Raw genomic sequence first — 22,057 nt, 5'->3', positions numbered from 1 at the left:
CATTTTTGCATTTTTGGGTTAATCACTTCTTACTGTCCTTGAAAGACTTAAAACATTGGATAAACCAACAACTACACTCTTAAAAAAGATGGTTCTTCAGTAAAGACAGTGGTTCTATTTAGAGCCATGAGTTTTGAAAATGCTTCTATATAGCACCGAAAAAAGGTTCTTCTACTGTTACAGTGTCAAGCTTGTTAGAATAGAAGAACCCTCTCTGGTTCTGTATAGAACCATTTTTAGAAAGGCTGTATACAGAACCATATACAACACATTTTTAATCAATCTGAAGAACGATTTCACCATGCAAAGAACCATTTCAACATTCAAATCGTTCTTTGAGTGTGCGTGGTTCTACATAGAACCATTCCCTTTTCTAAAGAACCCTTAAAGAACCATCTTTTTTAACGTACACTATATATTTCAGTTCTGAGCTGAAAATGAGCTACAATTACTAACATGACTAGCGATTCGAAGCTTTTGAATGGTTGTAAATGCGTGTATGTGCTTGCACGTGTGTATCTCCCTGCCTATCTCTGAGGACACAGCTTTAGTTACTCCTGTGCTGCATTTGCATTTCAATCGAAGGCTGTCCCTGGAGCAGAACACACCGCACTGAGATGAAAGCAGCCTCGCAGCGTGTGTGAATGAACTTACAGAACACTGTTTAGCCCGTATTACACCACAGATGTATCTGCATTAGCGTAAGCATGAAGTTCTGCTCATTTCACCCTCCAGCATTCATTCATACACACACATATCCTGGAAGTGTTTAAGGCCTGTTCAAGGTTGCAGGTGTGTAAAGTTGGTTTCACTCTTAGACCAAAATCTCAAACGATTATTGGCAGCTAGAAAACACAACCGCAGGAATTGTTCACTGAAGCCTGACTTGGAGGTTGATCGTGTCTCTAGTGAAAGAAGGATTTTCCGTTGTTGTTGTATTAGCAAGGTTTAGCTACATCCTGGTCTGTCTAGGCACAGGATTAATTATTTAAATTCATTATTGAAAAACTGCAGGTATAATCTATTTCACATGTACACACACTGTTACTCCGTACAGACTGTGTGCATCGCTATTTAGTCTAGAGCTGCACAGCTCAAGTCCTGGAGGGCCGGTGCTAGCTAAGTTTGGTGGTTTCCCTACTTAGACACACACACTGTACCTGAGAGTTAGTAGATGAGTTGAGCAGATAAATTACTAAACTGCACACCGGCCCTTCAGGACCAGAGTTGTGCACCCCTGTTCCACAACAGCACATAAAACATTTAGTTCTCTTACCAATATTTGTAATAATAATAAAAATAACAGAAAAATATGAAGAAAAATAATGAGGAAATGTTACTTAAATAGCACTTTTTATACATGAAATGCAGCCAAATTAACCTGGACTATGAAAGTAAACCTTAAACTGTAAAAGCAGAGATGAGTAGAGTAACATAAATCTGTACATGCTCAGAAATAAAGCTACTAAACTGTCACTGGGGCAGCACCCCTCTTATCACTGGGGTGGTACCTTCAAGGGTACATCTCAGTACCTTTAGTCAGGGAACATAAATGTACCATAATCCATTGAAATGATGTTTTCTAAGTTGTACTGACTCCACACACTCCGTCTCGTCTCCAGGCTTTTTATTTTACTGTTCTGTTTTAAAACATTCAGTTATGAAAAGGTACAAATACGAACTTTTCACCAGGAAAAATATGTTTAAGGTACACAATTGGGCCTTATAACCACCACCTTTGAGGGGACATTTACATTGTTTGTACCTTAAAGAAGAAATATGTACCTGCACAGAACCTTTATTTCTAACAGTGTACTCAAGTAAAAGTATTGCTGGGGCAAAATAATGACTCAAGTAAAAGTACCTTCCCAGAAAATAAAGAGTAAATGTATCAAGTCAAAAAAAAACTACTTAAGTACTGAGTAACTTCAAGGACTGCAGTGGAACTTAGTAAATCCAGCATCTATCAGCTTTAGAACTGAAGTTTGTACAGCCCTGTTCCTCTCTTTCTTGGATCCTTTTGGTCCAAAAACATAATATAATTAAATGAACCTCTTAACAAGCCATGGGCCTACCAGAATCGCTCCATTGGTTTGCATTGAGGTCCATGTAGTTACTGAATAATAAGCCTTAGTATGCAACAGTTTGGAGTTTCCTCCAAATTCAACAGGCTTTCAATAACCTCCATTTATCATTAAACCCCACCAAGACCGAAGTTATGTGGTTTGGTTGGAGGGATGTGGAACCCCCTCCTTGCTTTGAGTTCACTACCAGGAGGGGGAATAGTCTTAGAACAGGTCACCACTTACAAGTACTTAGGAATGTGGTTAGATAGTACATCATCTTTTCCCATCACACTTCTAAGGTTAAGGCAAAACTCAGTTTTTTATGTAGAAAGTGCTCTTTGTTCACCCCATCAGCCAAACTTACGCTTATTCAAATGACTATACTTCCTCTGTTTGATTATGGTGATCCACTGGTTTACACTCATCTATAAAACTCTGCTTGGACTTTAACCCCCTTATTTATTTGAGCTACTGCAATCAGAATCTGCTACATATAACACCAGGAAGTAGTAACTAAATATGAAGGGCTTAAATGTAAAAACAGATACCTTTTTTCACTAATATATGTGAGCAGAAGTAAAAGTATTATCATTTGAAAATACTCCGGAGAGTTCAGCTCCATACATACTTTACTTATGTACAAGAGTAAACGTAACTAGTTACGACCCACCTCTGTGTAAAAGTAACATTCTAAGCTAAAAATGTTAAACATTAAATTGTAAAGTAAATCTTTGAACAGTGAAAGTGAAGCTTTGACTGCAAATATAAAATGTTGAACTATAAATGTAAAACTATGAACTGGTAAAGCAGATATTTAAACTTTAAATTTTAAACTTTGAACTGTGAAAGTGCAACTTAAACTGTGACAGTAAAACTTTCACCTTATAAAACTTTAAAATATAACTGAATGAAATATTATATATAATATATAAATAATAAATATATATGTGTGTGTGTGTGTGTGTGTGTGTGTGTGTGTGTGTGTGTGTGTGTGAAAATAAAAACCGTAAAATTGAGACATTTATAAAATAAACAATAGATTTATTAAGCACCATACAGTATACATTGTATTTGCCAGCTAAAGGTTTGATTCTAAAATAGTGCCTGGTGTTCTGAGAGTTATTATTTTTGGTAGTAGTAGTGATAATAGTAGTAGTAGCAGTATTGTTATTATTATTATTATTATTATTATTGTTGTTGTTGTTGTTGTTGTTGTTGTTTAGATGCAGTGAGCAGGTCAGAGAAAAATTTGAGCATGCAATTTCCCAAGGGTGTGTGTGTGTGTGTGTATGCGTGTGTGTGTATGCGTGTGTGTGTGTGTATGTGTGTGTGTTGTTTGCTATCTAAATGGTGTGTGCTGCATCCTTCCTCCCTCACTCTCTCCTGCTAATGGTTCATGTGTGTTTGTTGTACTATCTACACAGCCTGTGCGGCATCCCTCAACCCCCATACCACGTTCAATAAACCTGTGTGTGTGTGTGTGTGTGTGTGTGTGTGTGTGTGTGTGTAGTGTGTGTATGTGTGTGTGTGTGTGTGTGAACTGTGCTGTGGGCCGTGCTCTGCTGATAAGAGTGGAGAGAATAAGCTGAGAGAATGAGAGATGTGCAATGTGAATTAAAATTCATGAGCTTGCTCCGGATGTGTAATTTCTCTGGGTTCAGGAGGTCTTCCCTGACCATTGAAGCTTTAGCCCACCATACACACACACACTGATTATATTCTATTCTACATTTCATTCTGTACCTCAGAGAGACAGAGAGAGAAATTAAAACGCTCATTTGCCCATCCCAGTGGGTGTGGAGTTAATCACTACAACCCGGCCGTATTAAAGCAATACTTTAGCGATTTTTAACCTAGACTCTATCTTTCAGTATGTATCACTATGTGCTGATAAATGGTCAATATGTTGTTATATTAAAAAGAAATTATATAGTTATATATTTATACAACTATAATGAATATAATAATATATAACTACATAATGATGCAGAATTGTTGCTGTCAGGACAAAAACTTTACAGGGAAAAAAGTCAATAACTTATAAAATCTTATTCCATTAACTTCCATTCAAAGTTATTTTAAAGTTTTTCTGTTGGGCTGTTCATTATGAAATTTTGATACAAGGTAAAGAGCAGTAGGTATTTTACAATCATGTGAAGACATGAAAAACAACAAAATTGTATATTACCTATACTAATAACTAGCTTCTTTATTAACTTCATTAATAATAGCGTTTATATAGACCATTCTACTGAATTTCTTCAAACTGTGGTCCCATAGTGAATAAATAAATAAATAAAGAATAAATAAATAAAAGCAATTAAGTATTTTGACCTTTTACAGGGATTATGTTATGAACTGTTTCAAATCAAGGCAATAATTGAGATGGTAATAACCTAAATATACACAAAATCATTATTCATATGGTACTTTCTGTTTACAGGTGTTTGTCCTAAACCATAACCTCTAAATTTACACTTGTGAAAATAATACTTACATTCTCAGTATTTTTTCTATTTGTTCATTTTTCTTTTTTTCAAAAGATTAAAATTTATGATCAGTTTCATTTAAGAAAAAAATAAATAAAGCTTTATTCAAAAATTCTATCCCATGTTTTTATGTCACTACCAAAACACAGTCCATAGGCGGAGCCTTATTTTAGCCACACCCCTGAATTTTAGAGCAGGAAGTAAGACTGCATCCCTGTCCCTCACTGCCACATGGTGAGCAGTTAGATCTCATTGTCATGAAATAATTGTGTCTGAAAATCAGTGTGGAACGTTAAGAATAGTCACTACTGAAACATATATTTTCTACTATTAAGTAAACTTTGTTTTTGTTTTAATGAAAAATATTATGATTTTATGTGTGTACAGCTGTTAAAAGCTGTTTGCTAGTCATGTACTGGCTAGCATTTTTGAGTTGTGCTCAAAATTAACTAAAACAACCGAAACAGTCACTACCGAAACAGCCCACCGGAGGGCCCAAAGGTTTAGTACGCACTTAACTTTTTGCTATAGTGGGGTTTGGTATCAAGTGTTGTGATACTCAGTGCTGAACTGTGACATTAGAGCTCAGCCTTCAGTTCAAGCCATAAATGTCAAAACTCGTCAAAAAAAGAGTATTATGATAATGCTAATTTCTGCTAGTGCTTAAATTCTGTGGGATTCTAGCAGTATATTAGCGCTAAGCTAACAGTACTTCACCCAAACATTTTTTGGCTGTTGTAGATTAAACATGAAGATTTGAAGCTTGTAAAAGTCATGTTTTATGTGACTAAGAAGTCCTGACATCTTACTGCCACTGCTGTTTCCTGTTTCTAACCACTGAATGAAATACAGTTAGACCACCACTTGTGTTCAGTCAGCGATGCTTCTAGGACTTCCAGAAGACCTAGAGTGACGTCTTTTCTCACAAAACTCGTCCCGTTGTAAATCAACCTGTGATGTTGATTCCACTGTCAGTTCCTAATTACATTGTGAATCCAGACCACTGTGTGTTTAATTCATCCTCACACACTTTGCTCTAATCCAATGCGGAGTGAGGGGCAGCAGAGGGCTCGGCGTGAAGAGGCTGGAGTGAAGTGCCGGCTTCGTGCACTTCATGATAAAGTGGAGCTCCTTAATACAAATCTAAGACATGGAAGGCCACGTGTTTCTTCAGGAAGGAGTGTTATAAATATGCAGGGTGTGAAGAGAAGAGCTCCGTTAGCATAATGAGCTTTTCATTTATTCAGCGTGACGTCCTTCTCCGTTTCTCCGCCGTTCTCTCTCCCACCAGGCTGACTGTCAGAGGAAAGAAAGTGCTGAGACTGTTTTCCTCTCGTCTGCAGGAGAAAATATGAATGTCTAACTTTCCTCTCTCTCTCTCTCTTTTCTCTCTCTCTTCTCTCTCACAGCAACAGCCAAACTACTGGAGTTTTAAGGTCAGCACTTTTAGTCAATCTTGCTGTGTTTGTGTGTGTGTGTGTGTGTGTGTGTGTGTGTGTGTGTGTGTGTGTGTGAACCTGTATAAACAATCGTGTTCCAAAGTTTGAACACCCCAGGTCACAACATGTTTTGTTGGTTTTCTATGTGTAAATATGTTAACACATCTTCTACAGAGAACACACTTAAATATGACATTGTTCTGCATTTTAATGTTCTGTTTATTTTTTTAAGTTTAACATATTGGAAAAAATAAAATATAAAGTGTGCTATTTTGCACAGGCCACATATTATGTTGTATTTCCTCCAATATGGTAAATTTATTCCAATAAACAGTAATTGTGTTCTCTGTGCACTCTCAGAAATAAAGGTACTAAACTGTCACTGGAGCAGTTCCCCTCTTGTCGCTGGGGTGGAACCCTCCAGGGTTCATCTCAGTACCTTTAGTCAGGGAACATAATTGTACCATAATCCACTGAAATGATATTTTCTAAGTTGTATTGACTCCACACACCCCGTCTCGTCTCCAGGCTAAAAGGTACAAATATGTACTTTTCACCTGGAAAATCTATTTAAGGTTCACAGTTGGACCTTAAAACCACTGTTGTACCTTTGAGGGAACATTTACATTGTTTGTACCTTGATGGACGAAAAATGTACCTGAACAGTACATTGTACCTAACAATGTAGAGGATGTGTTCATGACTTTGTCTACCATACTTATTATTCATTTTTTATAAATGAATAATAAAGAATAGCACACACACAGGAGCCTCAAAAACTAAATATAATTATTTTATCAGTATTTATTGTGTCCACTTATTACCTTTATTACGCCTCTGCTTTTTTTCTGGAGACTCAGTTTCATTTTTTCAAAGAAATCTACAGGGAGGATTTGTCACACCTCCAAAGTTCAGTCTTAGAAGTTGGTTGCATTTTCCACTTCTCACAATCCAAATAATCCCAAACACATTCAGTGATGTTGAGGTCTGGACTCTGGGGTGGTCAGTCCGTCATTCCAGCACCAGCTTCTTTGCAGATGTCTTTTTTGTCTGCTGTTTTTCTCAGTAAGAGCATCTTGACAGCTGCACATCCTTTCAGACCCATAGTGCTGACTTGTCTTCTCACAGTGGAAGGATGGACAGAAACACCTGTGGATGTTTTCAGATCTGAAGCAGCTTGATTTTCTCCTCTCTCTCAAAGATGAAAGCTTTAAGTGCTGTTTATGCGATGGGGGCAGTTCTGGTGTCTACCAGGTCTTGCAGGTGGTTGTTAGGAGGCTCATTTTGTCTTGTATCTTCAAAATGGTAACTTTACAGGAGAAGCAAAAAAGTAAAAGTTTCCAAGTAAATCTGGGTCGTTTCTTTTGATCCATTCATCATGAAATTTATACACAAGTGTAAAGAACAACAGGCGTTTTCTAATTATGTCAAAAACTGAAAAAAATGACAAAAATGTAGACACGAGGTTTTGTTCCGACAGCAGCGTTATGATTGTGTGAGTTTGTGTGTGTGAGTTAGTTTTGCTATGAAGGTGTGTGTGTGTGTGTGTGTGATAAGGTCAGTGATGTATGTCTTGTGCTGAAGCATGATGTTATATTATCTCACTCCTCACTCCTCAGGCTGGGTGGTTACTGATATTGAAAGTGCTGTGAGTCAGTGTACAGTAACACAGCTGGAACTGCTGTCATCATGTTTGTTTACAATACGCAGCATTAACAGTATGTAGTTGTGAATGATTTATTCTAACCTGCTGTGGTGCTTTTATTCACAAGAGCGACTCTTTAAACTGCAGCTGACAAACTGACTTGATTTCACTTTGACATGAATAAGATATATTACATCAACACACTCACTGCCCAGAGGAGGTGACCTGATCCACAGTGCTGTTGTAAAACAAGTTATTCATTCAAAGGGGAAATGATGTACACATTTGAATCAAGTCAATTCACTTAGGCAGTTTCATGATGCATATCACGACTCTGGTGAAAGAAAAATGTGTTTAAATGTGCTTTTTAAAAAGTGCATTTAATCTGAAAACATTTTTAATGTTAATGTATACTTTAAACAACATATTTTTATTGTAATTTAATGATTACATATTTAAATATATATTTAATGTGCCTAATTGTGCTTTTGAGTACTTTTTTTTGAACAACTTAAGTTGTAATTTGTAAGAATTGTTATCGCATTTTGAAATATATTCTAAGTATAATACTAGATTTTAATTCAATTTCAGTGTCACTAAATAAACACTTAAAAACATTTAACAAATAAAACATTTAAGTGTATGTTTATAAACGTAATGTATATTATTAGAAATAATTGAACACAGCATATATGTACTTACATTATATTTAAGTAATGTTGATATACATCTTGTCTACAAATGATTTGTGTTCTAAATTAGAACAACTTTCTGCTATTCATGAAACTACTTTTAGATGTACAGATGGCCGTTTTTGATTGCTAGTTAGTTTGAGTTGTATTGTAACTAAAATGCAACACAATGTACTAAAGCACACTTTAAAAGTCATTGCTCTGAATTATCCTTCTGTATGATACACTAACGTTAATGACAGTTGAACATGCTTTTGTTTTAGTGTACTTCAATATGTCAAGAAATAAGATTATACATGATTATGTCCTTACAGCACACTAAAGTATAATCAAAATGCATTACTTTAAAATGCAAATAAGTATATTTTAGATGTGTTTCCATACTAAAAATATGAGACTTTAAAAAATGAGGGCATGTTTTATTTATTGGAAACATACAGATTGTCCTGGTTTAAGTGCTGTGAGTTGGTCTAGCTTTGCACTTTGAAATATTGCTAATGCTTTATTTGCTCTTGTATTGTTTAAAATATTGCAAATCTAACTTTAATTACTGATCTTCAAGTCTCATATATAAAGTCTTACTGATAATATTTTCAAAATTTATAGTTGGCAGACCTTTTAAGTCTATGGAAAGCATACATATAATGTAATATAACCAATTTAAAGTGAAGGTTAGTTGAGTTGCCAGTACTTCACCCTACACAAATATAAAGTAATATTTACTCACTGGAATTTGAAACAATATCTGAGAGAATTATTCTTTACAGAAATTGTGTACAGTAAACTGTTCTGGACATCAGTTCCCAGAATCCATAGCAAAATACAATGGTATATCGTAAATATATCATTGTAAATTCTGTTGTATTGTAATTTACTGTAAAATTACAGTCTTTTTAACAATGTATATTCAAAGTTCACTTAAACTATTACTCAATTACTGCAGACACCACTGGTTCAAAGTTTGGAATCACTGCTCTCAAATTGATATGTTCAAATAGACAGTTTATATGAAGAATGGTTAGACGTGTCCAGAATGATGAACAGAGCTGTGGATGATTCTATAACGGCTGAGAAAGCTGTGGAACATGAAATGTTTTAGTCAAATTAATATCCTGAATGCCTCATATTTCATAAGTGGTGATCAAATCTGGAGGCAAATATATAACTATAGGGTGAAAAATGTGGTGCTCAGTTTAGTAATCATAACATATAATAATGGCTCAGCCTAAACTGCATGGCTTGTTATGGAATAAAATAACAGTTATTAATGTGAAAAAATGATTCCAAACTTTTGAACTGTAACTTATTTTAGTTTCTTATTTTAGAGTCTCTCATTAGTTTTATAGGAATTACTGAATGATTTATAGTAGATACTTTTATAATAATTCTTAAGATGGATAACTGAATAATGAGCCTGGTGGAAAAGGTTAAATGGTCTATTCAGTTCCGTCCTCCACTTCCTCGTTCATTTGGTTTTGTAAGTAGAGTAACTGGACTCCATCTGACCGTTCACGTTCACTCACACAGACTCTGTTCATGTTACTGCTGCTCCTGTACACACGTACACACACACACACACGCGCGCAAACACATGCCTGTGGTGTTCGTGTGCTCACTGTGTTCATTTCACAGTTGGAGGGCATGTGGAACCCAATAATGTATTTATTTCCCAATTATAGACAATATAATAATATAAATAGTAAAATAAGAAATGCTGTTATTTTTGTTGTTGTTATATTTTTTATTATGCAAATAATAATAGTAAGTAATAGCAAAGACCCTTCAGCTAAACAAACAAACAACAAATACCTCATTATGAGACAGAATTATTATCCTTAATTTGGAAAAAATATCAACAAAATAAAATTCATGATGGAGTAATAAGATTTTATATAATCTACTTGAAAATATAATGATTCTAAACAATTTGGTAAGACATCGTCATCAGTCAAGATAGTGTAGTACATTATTATGCAAGTTATAGTTATGATAACAAATACAACATTTATTCTAATCCATAGCATAATTCAGTATCTCCTCTTAATCTTACAAACACAGGACTGTTACTAATAGTCACAGATATTTACACATGATATTGTTTTTATTAAAATAAACCTGCTCAGTCTTTAATATATTAAGTTATTGCAAACTGACATAGAAAAGGTTTGTATGGAGAAGATTTTGAAAAGCATTTAGCTCCCCAAACTTCTGACTGGCAGAAGTTTGTTTGGCCTGTATGTGTGTGTGTGTGTGTGTGTGTGTGTGTGTGTGTGTGTCTGTCAGTCACTGATGGAGCACTAATCATCTGAATATTGGATAATCTCTGGAACGTTCTCTCCCTGAACAGACGCTGATATAAAAGCAGTCTGCTCTCCTGGCACACAGCGCTGGCTGAAATTAAGCTCTCGTCAAAATTATTGTCAGAATCTTGGCTTATTTCGGCTCTTTTGCTCTTCCACTGCGAAAATTGCTCCTTTTTCGTCTGAGCTCCCCTGAATCTGGAACTAAATATTTGTTTTGTCCCTCCGACTGTAATCTCTCTCCGGACTGCGATGAGCCTCTCTTGTTGTCTTTATCATTAGAGAGCAGCTCTTTACAAGCACTCTCTTGCGGAATCAGAGAGGCTTATTTTTACCTGATACACACACACACACACACACACACACACACACACGCACACACACACGTTTTACACATTGTTAGATAAAAATAACATATATCAACATTACTTATAAAACATGTAGGTTCACATGTTTTTGATAGTAAATCAAATGGCTATATCTGTGTTGTAGTCATGGTGACCCCTGGTTCCCATCACGACCACTGTAAACCAATCTGATTCAGTGAGTTTCTCTACAAATGTACCATTTCACACCAAACCACTCTGAACATCACTGTTTATCCCTCAACAAGTGGAAATGCAGAAATTATAAACTCAGCAATGAAAAAAAAGGTTTTGCTCTTTAAGCCTAAAAGAATGAAAAATGTTTTTTTTTGTCTTTCATTCTAAACTTTAAAAATACACACACTCACACACACTAACACACAATCACACACAATCACACACACACTAAGTTGTTACTCCAATTTAGTAGCTGAATTGGTGGACGTGGTTTGTGCTGCAGTCAGTGGATGCTGTGGTCACACTTCTCAGTAAGTCGTCTTTTCTCTGGAGAGCTGAAGACGTGGTAGGAGCTGCAGGCTCCATGTTTCTTTTCATCCCTCCGTTCTTCATCTCTCGTTTTTTTCTGTCCGTCGATGAATGGAGAGCTATTTCATGACCCCCTACCTGGAGCCCAGTGTGACACTATCTCTCTCTCTCTCTCTCTCCCTCTCTCTCTCTCTCTCTCAGGAAAAGACAGAATCAGGCACCAATCTACTGCAATTTAGCACAGCAATTTCAACTATGCAGAGCAATTTTAGCCTCACTTTCTGTGTCTTACAATAGCAAAAAAGGGTGTATGGGGTGAAGGTGTATGAGAGATAGAGAGAGAGGGGGGATAGAAGGTGTATGAGAGAGAGAGAACAAGAGAGACAGAGGGTGTATGAGAGAGAGAGAAAAGAGAGAGAGAGAAGAGAGAATGTATATACGAGAGAGTGTGTGCGTGTGTGTGAGAGAGAGAGGAAAGAAAAAATGAAAGAAAGTGTGAGAGAAAAAGTAAAAGGACAAGAGAGAGAAAAAGAAAATGAAAGACAAACTGGGTGAAAGAGAAAGAAAGAAAGAAAGAAAGAACGAAAAAGAAAAACTGTGTGAGAGAGAAAATGAGAAGAGATTGAGAAAGATGAAGAAAAACAATGTGTGAAAGAGAAAGAAAGAAAGGAAGAAAGAAAGAAGTGAGAGAAAGAGTCAAAAGACAGAAAAAGAAATAGTGTGTGAAAGAGAAAGAAAGAAAGAAAAAAGTCAGAGAGAGTGAAAAGAGAGAGAAATAAAGACACTGTGAAAGAGAAAGAAAGAAAAAGAAAAAACGAAAGGAAAAAGTGTCGGAGAGAGTGAAAAAGAGATTGAGAAAGATAATGAAAAACAATGTGTGAAAGAAAGAAAGGAAGAAAGAAAGAAAGAAAATGTGTGCGAGAGACAAGGAAAGAAGATGAAAAGAGATAGAAAGAGAGAGACAGAAAACGAAAGAGATGGAAAATAAAAAGAGAGAGGTAAAGAAAGAGAGATAAAGATAGAAAAGACAGAGTGTACAGAGAGTATGTACACTAGCAAAGGAAAGATCGAGAGCAGCAAAGAGAGAGAGAGAGAGAGAGACAGACAGACACACAGAGGCAGAGAGAAGGAGAGGCAGAGACGTAGGGAGAGAGGCAGTTAAACCTTAGAGTGGTTAAAACTCCAGTGTAAGTCTAACTTACTTTGATGAAATAATGACTACAGTAAAAGCAGCAGCTCAAAAAAACTTTTTAAGTACTGAATAACTTACTGAACTGCAGTGGAACTTCTGAGTACATCCAGCATCAATCAGCATCGGGGCTGAAGTGTGTTAGAGTCTGTTCTTCTCACGTAGCAGAACAGATGTTGAGCCGACAGAACAGAATGAAAAAAACACACAGAAAAATGATTAAATGTAACTCTCAAATAAAAAGAACATTACTCCTTCAACAGCTACCAGCGCTGCTCTGTAGGCGACCCTACCAGTCTGCAGTGATAGCAGAGGAGGGTAAAGTTCAGCTCCTCACTTCTGGGCCTTAGTTATGTTTAGGACATCATATGCCTTCAAAGGCGGGGGGGGGGGTCGGCGGGGGATTATTTATTATCGCCCACCCCTAATTCTTGACACCCTATCGCTAGACGTGAACATGCAAAACGGAGGGGTAGGGCTAAGTGGTAGGGGCAAGGGGTGAAATGGGATTGGGCCTTGGTACCCAACACTCTTTAATATTGACACTGTATGGTTACAGTTTGATGCTGCTGTAGTTTCTCCTCATATTGCCTGTAGTTCTCTTCCTGTAACCCACAGGTTACCAACTCTGGCCCTGGAGTAACCCTGCCCTGCACAAGGCTGGCCCATGTAGGTGTTTGATTTGGCTCAACACAAAAGTTGCCCTAACTCCTCCCCCTCATCCAATGAGAGAACATGTACTTATGCTATATATAATTAATTACATTATGCAGGACTGTGCAATAGTTTTAGGCACTTGAAAAAAAATGACGATTAAAAAGCGGTTTACTTGGCCAGCAAATTTCATTTGCTCAGAAAAAATCTAATATTAATAATAATATATACACATAATATTAATAAAATCACTAGTGGTTTTACGTATGTCAGTGTGTTCATGTAACTCTTCCTGAACTTTTCCTCTAAATTGTTGTAGCTATCATCTAATGCTTGGTTTAGAAAATCAGTGCTGCATTATGTTTAATCAGGTGTGCTGGTGATGGAATTTAACAAATCCATGCGATGGCTGGAAGTGCCAGACGTTATTCTTCTAATTAGCTCACAAGATCAACTACTTTATGAAAATAAAACAAAATTGCGTTTTACTGTATTTATGTTGATTTGCATTCATTCTACTGATATTTGGTTGTTTTACAAACATAAACACCCAAGACTTTTACACAGCACTGTACATTTTTATCAACTCTATTTGAAACCTTTCAGTCTTCTTTATGGCCCCAAGACAAAATGTTTGGGCACCCCTGGATTAGTTGGATCAGGTGTTTGGAGTATTTATAAAACACTGTAATGTTCAGGGCAGGGGGGACTCCAGGACCAGGGGTGAGAAACACCGCTATAAATATAGAGAGACAGAGAGAAAGAGAGATAGAGACAGAAGAGAGAGAGAGAGAGAGATACAGAGAGAGAGAAAGGCAGAGAGAGAGAGACAGAGAGAGATGTAATTTAATTCATACTTCAGTTGTTTCTTCTCTTTTTTCCTCCATTTAGTTCTGTGTACTGATGTGTTTTGGTTAAGATTATCCTCTTCTCTGCTGGAGCCCATCTTTTTCCAGCAGAGGGAGCAGACATCTACATCTGTGTGTGTGTGTGTGTGTGTGTGTGTGTGTGTGTGTGTGTGTGTTAATGTGAGTTATTATTAGATTAAATGTGATGCACAGTGAGAGGACAAGGGCTGACTCTATTTAACTCTTGGACAGTAAATGTTTTAGACAGAACACACACACACATTCATACATGCATACACACACATTGATACACACACATTCACACACACATACACACAGTCATACACACACACACATTCATACACACATACACACATTCATACATGCATACACACACAGTCATACACACATACACACATTCATACACACACATACATACACACACACACATTCATACACACACACATTCATACACACATACACACACACACATTCATACACACATACACACACAGTCATACACACATACACACATTCATACACACACAGTCATACACACATACACACATTCATAAGCACATATACCCACACATACATTCATACACACACACATTCATACACACATACACACACACACATTCATACACATACACACACATTCATACACACACACATTTATACACACACACATTTATACACACACACATTCATACATTCATACACACATACACACACATTCATACATACTCATTCATAGCAGCTCAAATAAATCTGCAGTCACAGAATTGAATGGAATAGTATAGAACAGAATAGAATAGAATAGAACAGAATATAATTGAATACAATAGAATAGAATAGAACAAAATAGAGCAAAACAGAATATAATAGGATAGAATAGAACAGAACATAATTGAATAGAACAAAATAGAACAACAGAATAGAATAGAATAGAAAGCAGTACAATACAGTAGAGCAGAAAACTATAAATTATGGAAAAATACAAATGAATGCAATATGATGCAATACAATGGAATGCAGTGGAATAGAATAGAAAACAATAAAATAGAATAGAATTAGAAAGCAATAGGACAAAATACAATGCAATAAAAAAAGAATATAGTACAACATAATACAATACAGTGTATTCTACAACAGTTAGTTCCGGCCACGCAAGCTGATTGGTTGAGAAGCGTTCTAACCGTGCTGATATTTCACCATAACATCACGGGTTTTTCACAAACACTGTATCACTCCGCTGAGACGCCATTGCTAAGCAACGACTTTGATAGGAGACGCTCAAGCCATTTGAACGTTTTTCTTCTCACTTTGCCACAAACAGAAAATGGATACTTTTAAGATCACATTTGACCGACAGCCGATTTGGTCAGACTCTGAAGATGAGACCACACTAAATTCCCAAACTCTCAGTTGGTCTGTGTGGAGCTGGAGAACGAACTGCCGGCTGTGCAGCGAGTGAGCGGAGCTCGTTACTCTGATGTAGCAACGAGCTGCTTGTTAAGGAACTATAATTTGGCGGAAGGAATTGCTCACATTAAAACATATTAAGTGCCGCGTTCACAGCCCTGTTTATTAATTTCTTACTTTATTTATTTAATTCTTGTATAAAAGCAATAGAACACTCGAGGTTGTGTGTTATCGCTATAACACACCCACCCCCCCCTCGTGTTCTATTGCTTAAATGTAATACTGGTCAACATAATACAGTATATTGGAATACATTACAGCATGAAACAGCACAACAATATATAATAGAAAAGAATGCAGTAACACAATACAGCATAAATCAACAGAATAGAGCAGGATAGTTTAGAATGCAGTAGAATAGAATGGAAGTCATTGTCCAACTTGCTGGAAATGGTCACTACATTGATGAGAAGCTGCATGGTCTAGTAAAGGAGGACATTTGAGAGTGCGTGAGTGTGTGTGTGTGTGTGTGTGTGTGTGTGGCCACTCTGGTCATTGTGGTGGATAAATGGCACAATTACAGTCACACAGGGGGTCATCAATCAGAGAGAGAGAGAGAGAGAGAGAGAGAGAGAGAGAGAGAAAGGCAGAGCGAAAGAAAAGGAAAGGGAGAGAGAAATTTATGGTTAATTTTATTGTATTTTGCTCCTATTTTAATTTTTTTTGTTTTCTATTTTAACTAAACAATTAGCCTTTTTGTCTTTCTTATAGAAATTCTGCCAAGATTTCTCTCTCTCTCTCTCTCTCTCTCTCTCCGTATGTATGTATTTGTAAACCATGTTTTTTGCCTCAGGAAGCCTCTCTGACCGTATTATTGCATATGATGAATTTTTTATCTGATTATTATTTCATTATAATATCTACGATCATTATGCAAGAAAACGAATGGAAGTCATCTGGGAGCGTAAAAAACAGCTGATGAAAGCGGACGACCTGCTCTTTTTGGCAGTTTAACAGAGGTCTTTCGCTCTGCAGACTCTGCCCTGTTTCACCAATCGGCTCACAGCTTTTCCCCCAGTGAATCCTGGGAGCTCATTACTGCTGAGTGCTGAGATGTGGAAGTCTCTTCATTAACCACTGTTCAGCATCGGAGAACCACACAGTAACGCGCTTCCTCTCTCATTATGAGGAGATATCTGTGGATTAGAGTGTCTGATAGAGAAAAAGAGAGAAACAGAGAGAAGAGAAGAGAGCATAAGAAGGCTTATTATCAATCAGCCGTTAGCCTGAACTGTTAGAGAGTCTGTGTGAATATATCTGCTATTATTATTATATATATAGCCTACAACTACAGTGCTCTCCATGAATATGAGCAAAGACGGGTTTTAAACATTCTTTATTATTGTAATTTTATTCAAGATATAAAAAATTAACCTTCTCTAGACATACAATGATTAAAAGAAAACACTTAAATCTTAACATAAAATTTCTCCTCAAATCTGTGTGTGCCACAATTGTTGGCACCCCTTCATTTAATGCTTCGTGCAGCTTCTCTTTGCAAAGATACCAGCTTTTCTCCTATAACGCTTAATGAGACTGGAGATCACATGTCAAGGGATCTGAGGCCATTCCTCCATACAGAGCCTCTCCAGATCCTTCAGACTCTGAGGTTCATGCTTGTGGACTCTCCTCTTCAGCTCATCCCAAAGGTTTTCTATGGGATTTAGGTCAGGGGACTGGGATGGCCATGGCCAAACCTTGATTCTGTGGTCAGTGAACCATTTTTGTGCCGATTTTGAGGTCCACTTTGAAGATCCGACCACGGCCCAGTTTGAGCTTCCTGGCTGAGGCAGTCAGGTTTTGATTTAATTTCTGCTAGTACATGATGGAGTCCATGAAACCATGTTCAGGTCTAGTGCCTTGGAAAGAAAAATAGCTCCACATGATATCCACCACCACACTTCACTCGGGGATAAGGTACTTTTCTACATGGCTGTCTTTGTGTACACCTCTGTTGTTTGTTGCCAGAAGGCTCTGTTTTGGAACATGGTCCCATTGAAAGTTCCAGTAACATCTGTCAGTCCTTGACAGCAGAGGCTTTCTTCTGGCAACTCTCCCAAACAACTTGTAGTCATGTAGGAGGTCTCCAGTTGCTATAAATATGGATGGGTATATACCTCGGTCCAGAGAGCAAAAGGATAAGCAATAAAGAATATTTATACAACTCATTTTTCTCAGGGGTGCCAATATTTGTGGAGGGCACTGTATGTAATTGTGCTGGCCTTCGTGATATCTAATAATATACAATGATCAGAGCTCATATCTGTATCAGCAAGTAATTGCTTAAAGAAATGATCCGCATTGGACACATCTGGATTTTACCTCTGTTTCAAACTGATATTTGATGATGCGTTTATTGTTTTCTGGAAGAGCAGAATGTTTAGGCAATGCAGGGTTACTGCACTAAAATGTCTGCATTTTATTCGTTTTACTGCATTTGTAAGCGGAGCTGTGAAATCTGACGATATTTATTTATATAGTCATCATGATAAATTACGTCCCTATTTGTCACAATATGCTTTTGTGAGTATATTGCAGCATCAGCGCATAGGAAACATTACGAATATGGGCAAATGCTCTTTTATCCTGAACAGGCAGTTCAACAGAGGCAGCAAAAATGCCCAGCCCAGCGCTACCCCAACAAGAAGCCAGGGTAGAGGGGAGGGGGTAATGCGGGAGGACATGACACACGTGGAGAATGGACAAACTCAAACAAAGCCCAAATGCAATACATTAACACACACAACTGCAATAACAACAACAGGTACAGCGAAGGTCTTTCTTCTACCAGGAGAGTGGCACCTCCTGAGAGACACTTTGCATGGCCGCATTCTCTAAGCTTCCCACAGGAATGCGGCCTGTGGCAGATGCCACAGTATCATGGATGTCATCAATACTAATAGAAAACTAATCAACTGCATATTTCACTACAATAAGAGTATTATATATTATTATTATCATGCTTGATTGGATTTAATGCAGCACAAGGAATTAATACAGCACATCTCAAGGTTTCTTCCTCTTGCTCTTAGGGAGTTTTTCCTTGCCACTGTTGCCATTGGCGACGCTCATAGGGGCTCTTTTTAAAGTATTACTCTCTTTCTCTCTCTCTCTCCTGTACAGAGTCGCAGTCCCCGTCACTCCCAGTCTACTCAGTCTGGTTTAGCTGACCAGGCGTCCAAATTGTCCTACGCTTCTGCCGAGTCTCTGGAGACCATGTCCGAGGCCGACATGCCGTTGGGCTTCAACCGCATGAACCGCTTCCGTCAGAGCCTGCCGCTGTCCCGCTCCGCCAGCCAGAGCAAACTGCGCTCTCCAGGTAACACAAACACACACCATACATCTGCCGTGACAGCTTACATGCTCATTGATTTTCACTCAGTCTTGACCAGTTTAAACACTGTCTTCAGAGCACACTAACTCACACACACACACACTCTAGCTTGTATTTCTGTCTTTGTGTGCCAAAAGATCAGCTTTGGCCTCTTTTAAGTCCCCACAACATCAAAATATTCCATCATCCTGGGTATATTTGGTCCCCAAAAATGGCTAAATACAAACACATGAACACACACCCAGGCTTAAAAGGCCATTACAAGCCAATTGTGATTTATTTGTGCAATTTATTCGTCAATAAATTATTTTGATGACGTGTATAACTGATGATATCTCCGACACAAACTGCAATCTTTAGCAAAATTATTACATTTTATTCACCCTGTAAACTTTCACCAGCGCTGTGAACTCACTGACCAATCACTGTTGTCTCTGCAGTTGGCATGGTGACAACAAAGTTGACACACGGCTAGCAACTTTTACATTTTTGTTAGAGTCAGATTTCAGTGGGCTAGTCTGGGTCGAGGGGGGTGGTGGGCTATATGGATGGTATTGGAGGTTAGGTGGGTTTTTGAGTTTTTGTTTTGATTTTTTATTGACTTTTTTCCTAATAATATTCTTAAAATAATATATGAAATAACATTCTTATAGGGCGGCACGGTGGCCTCACAACAAGTAGGGCCTGGGTTCAGTTCCCTGGTTAGACAGCTCCAGCACCCCCTGTGACCCAGAATAATAAGCATCTTAGATAATATTCCTAAAAATGTACAAACATTGCTAGGAAGAAATTACACTATTGCCCATTTTACTCGCTCACTGTACTGTATGTCCTTGTTTAGTCGTTGCTCACTATTGCAGGTCCTTGATGCACTTTTTGTTGCTAGCCTTGAATACTTTATAATAGAAATGTTTAATTCAGAAACGTTTTTAATTCACTTTTGGAGTCTTTTAAAGCTTTTTAAACCTTAAGAGGAGCAAAGGTGGAAAGCTGGTAAGTTGCACTTGCATTCAGCATTGAAAATGTGCAGTTAGCTCTCCAATGAACTATTGAGGGCAGAGAACAGTCTAATCACAGAGAATACAGAATAACGGCCAGGTAAAAAGAGTTAGTTAATGAGTAACCAGCAGTGCAGCACTGTCAAATTCTTCATCTGGCTGCACTTTATAAGAATAGATTTAAAAGCTAACAGCTGCACAGCGGAAATAGGTAAGATTAGCCTTCTTTTAGTGTTGGTTATTATACCAGCCTTTAGTGCAGTTGAGAAGTGGGAAGTTTTTAGGCCAGTGAGAAGTCCTTTGGAGTTCGCTGTGGATTAGACAAGCTGGATAAGCATTTCAAAATTATATTATCAAGATAAATTATTTGTTCCATTGTTCATCAAAATGCAGATTTTCAGCATCAGTTTTCCTCTTTCTTTCTGACTTTTTTGACATTTTTTTTCTTAGCTAGTTTTTTTTTTTTGCTAGCTAACTTGGCCAGATTTCATCTGCACTAGGATGAAAAAGCTGGACATTTCCTTAGACTATTTTTGCTATTCAAATGTAATGGATGAGTCCATAAGGACTAAGGCCTACTACCCACACGCTTGCAGGGGGAGGGAGTGGGCCTTCACTGCATGTATGTCCTTCAGTTAAGTGACAATAGCATGTAGCTTTGGGCCGAACGGCTCAAAGCATCATTTTAATGTCCCACACGTTCTACAGATGATTTATACTCGAGCAGTGTGTGACCAGGCTTTAGAGCTTCCTTGGTGTCTTAATTGTATTCCCTCTGCAGATCTGTCCTGATTGGCAATGTGTCTGTGTGTATATGCACACACTTCCTCACTGAAGATGTTTCTCTGATTGCCTATTAGCTGAAGATAACCTTATATTGCGGTGTTAGCCGCTAACTGCTTTCCACCTCGTTGGACAGGCCAGTAATTGTAGCCTGTATATTGTGTTCCTGTTAACTGAATTTACTGTTCAGTTAATCATGGTTAGTCCACTCTGGTGTTTTATTACATGAATCACCCTGCTTTTTCACTTTGTATTGTCTTTCATATTAGCAGCAAAGCATGATATAGAGGCTCTTAAGTTACTGTCCTGTAAGCTGTCTGTGCTAGGCTATAATTTTTTCTGTGATTAGCATGGGATGCTAAACCGCTGTTACCTGACAGCTAGGTCTTAAGGGTTTATTGATGTCTTGGGGAGGGTTTGTTGGTCTGTCTCCACACTTAGGGTTTGTGTGTGTTAACATATTTTCCAATAAGTGTCCAAATGTGTCCCATTTCTCTAATGTGCGAAGGCATAGTGTGCAAGACCACAGTGAACTGACATTAAATGCCCCCCTTCTGCAATAAAGTAGTATTAGGCTAAGTGTACGTCCCATGGTTTAATGCTCTGTTTCATAAATTTTCAGGAAGATTTTAATTGTAAGAATGTCTAAGACAAGCTTGTTCCACCAGGACAAAATGCACATCGTTGCTGTGCAAAGAAAAATCTCCAAAATGCCAGTTTTTCAATGTAAATGTAAAAAAATTTAGATACTTGTTTTTTCATTTACCAATGTAGTCGTGATCAATTCCACCCACTGCTAGCAGGGGTTCCCATTATCACACAATGCTTCCAACCTAAGGGCATGAAGGCTAGCATGTGCTTCTGCTGAGACACATGATGTAGAGGTCTGTGCGGCACTGTTTCTTCAGTCCCACTCCTGCCCGCTCCCGCAAGATTTCAACCCGCTACTGCAGAAAATCAGAAGCATTTGTCCCACTCCAGCCCACAACCGAAAGGCTTTGTCCCACTCCCACCTGCACAGTTCCATCAAGGCAAACTGACATCCAATATTTGACAAAATCTATTCACCAATTCATTATCCTCTTATTATTATTATCATTAGAACGAATTGAAGGCTCCTCCTTATCTATAAGCTACGAGAATTTGTGTGTTGTTCATGTGATCGGCTGCTTCACAACTCTTTAGAATAACTTTATTCATTTTAACTTTTTTACTGTTGTCATTTTCTGTTGTTATGTATATATATATATATATATACATATATATACATATATAGTGATTTAG

At 37.6% G+C, this 22,057-nt stretch overlaps 1 protein-coding gene across 4 annotated transcripts in view; it reads left to right on the top strand.

The window, feature by feature from the left end:
* Positions 1-22,057, top strand: part of si:ch211-278a6.1 (SRC kinase signaling inhibitor 1) — a 154,508-nt gene that overhangs the window by 63,569 nt on the left and 68,882 nt on the right. For 3 of the 4 annotated variants that reach the window (XM_036589467.1, XM_036589468.1, XM_036589469.1), the window contains 2 exons: positions 5,965-5,991; positions 18,782-18,977. In XM_036589467.1, the coding sequence (XP_036445360.1) occupies positions 5,965-5,991; positions 18,782-18,977 (223 nt within the window). The remainder of the gene's footprint in view (positions 1-5,964; positions 5,992-18,781; positions 18,978-22,057) is intronic. The other variant, XM_036589471.1, reaches the window with a different exon arrangement.

The sequence above is a fragment of the Colossoma macropomum genome, unplaced genomic scaffold (genome assembly GCF_904425465.1).
Source record: "Colossoma macropomum unplaced genomic scaffold, Colossoma_macropomum, whole genome shotgun sequence".
In the NCBI taxonomy this organism is placed as follows: domain Eukaryota; kingdom Metazoa; phylum Chordata; class Actinopteri; order Characiformes; family Serrasalmidae; genus Colossoma; species Colossoma macropomum.
This window is presented reverse-complemented; position numbering and strand designations above follow the sequence as displayed.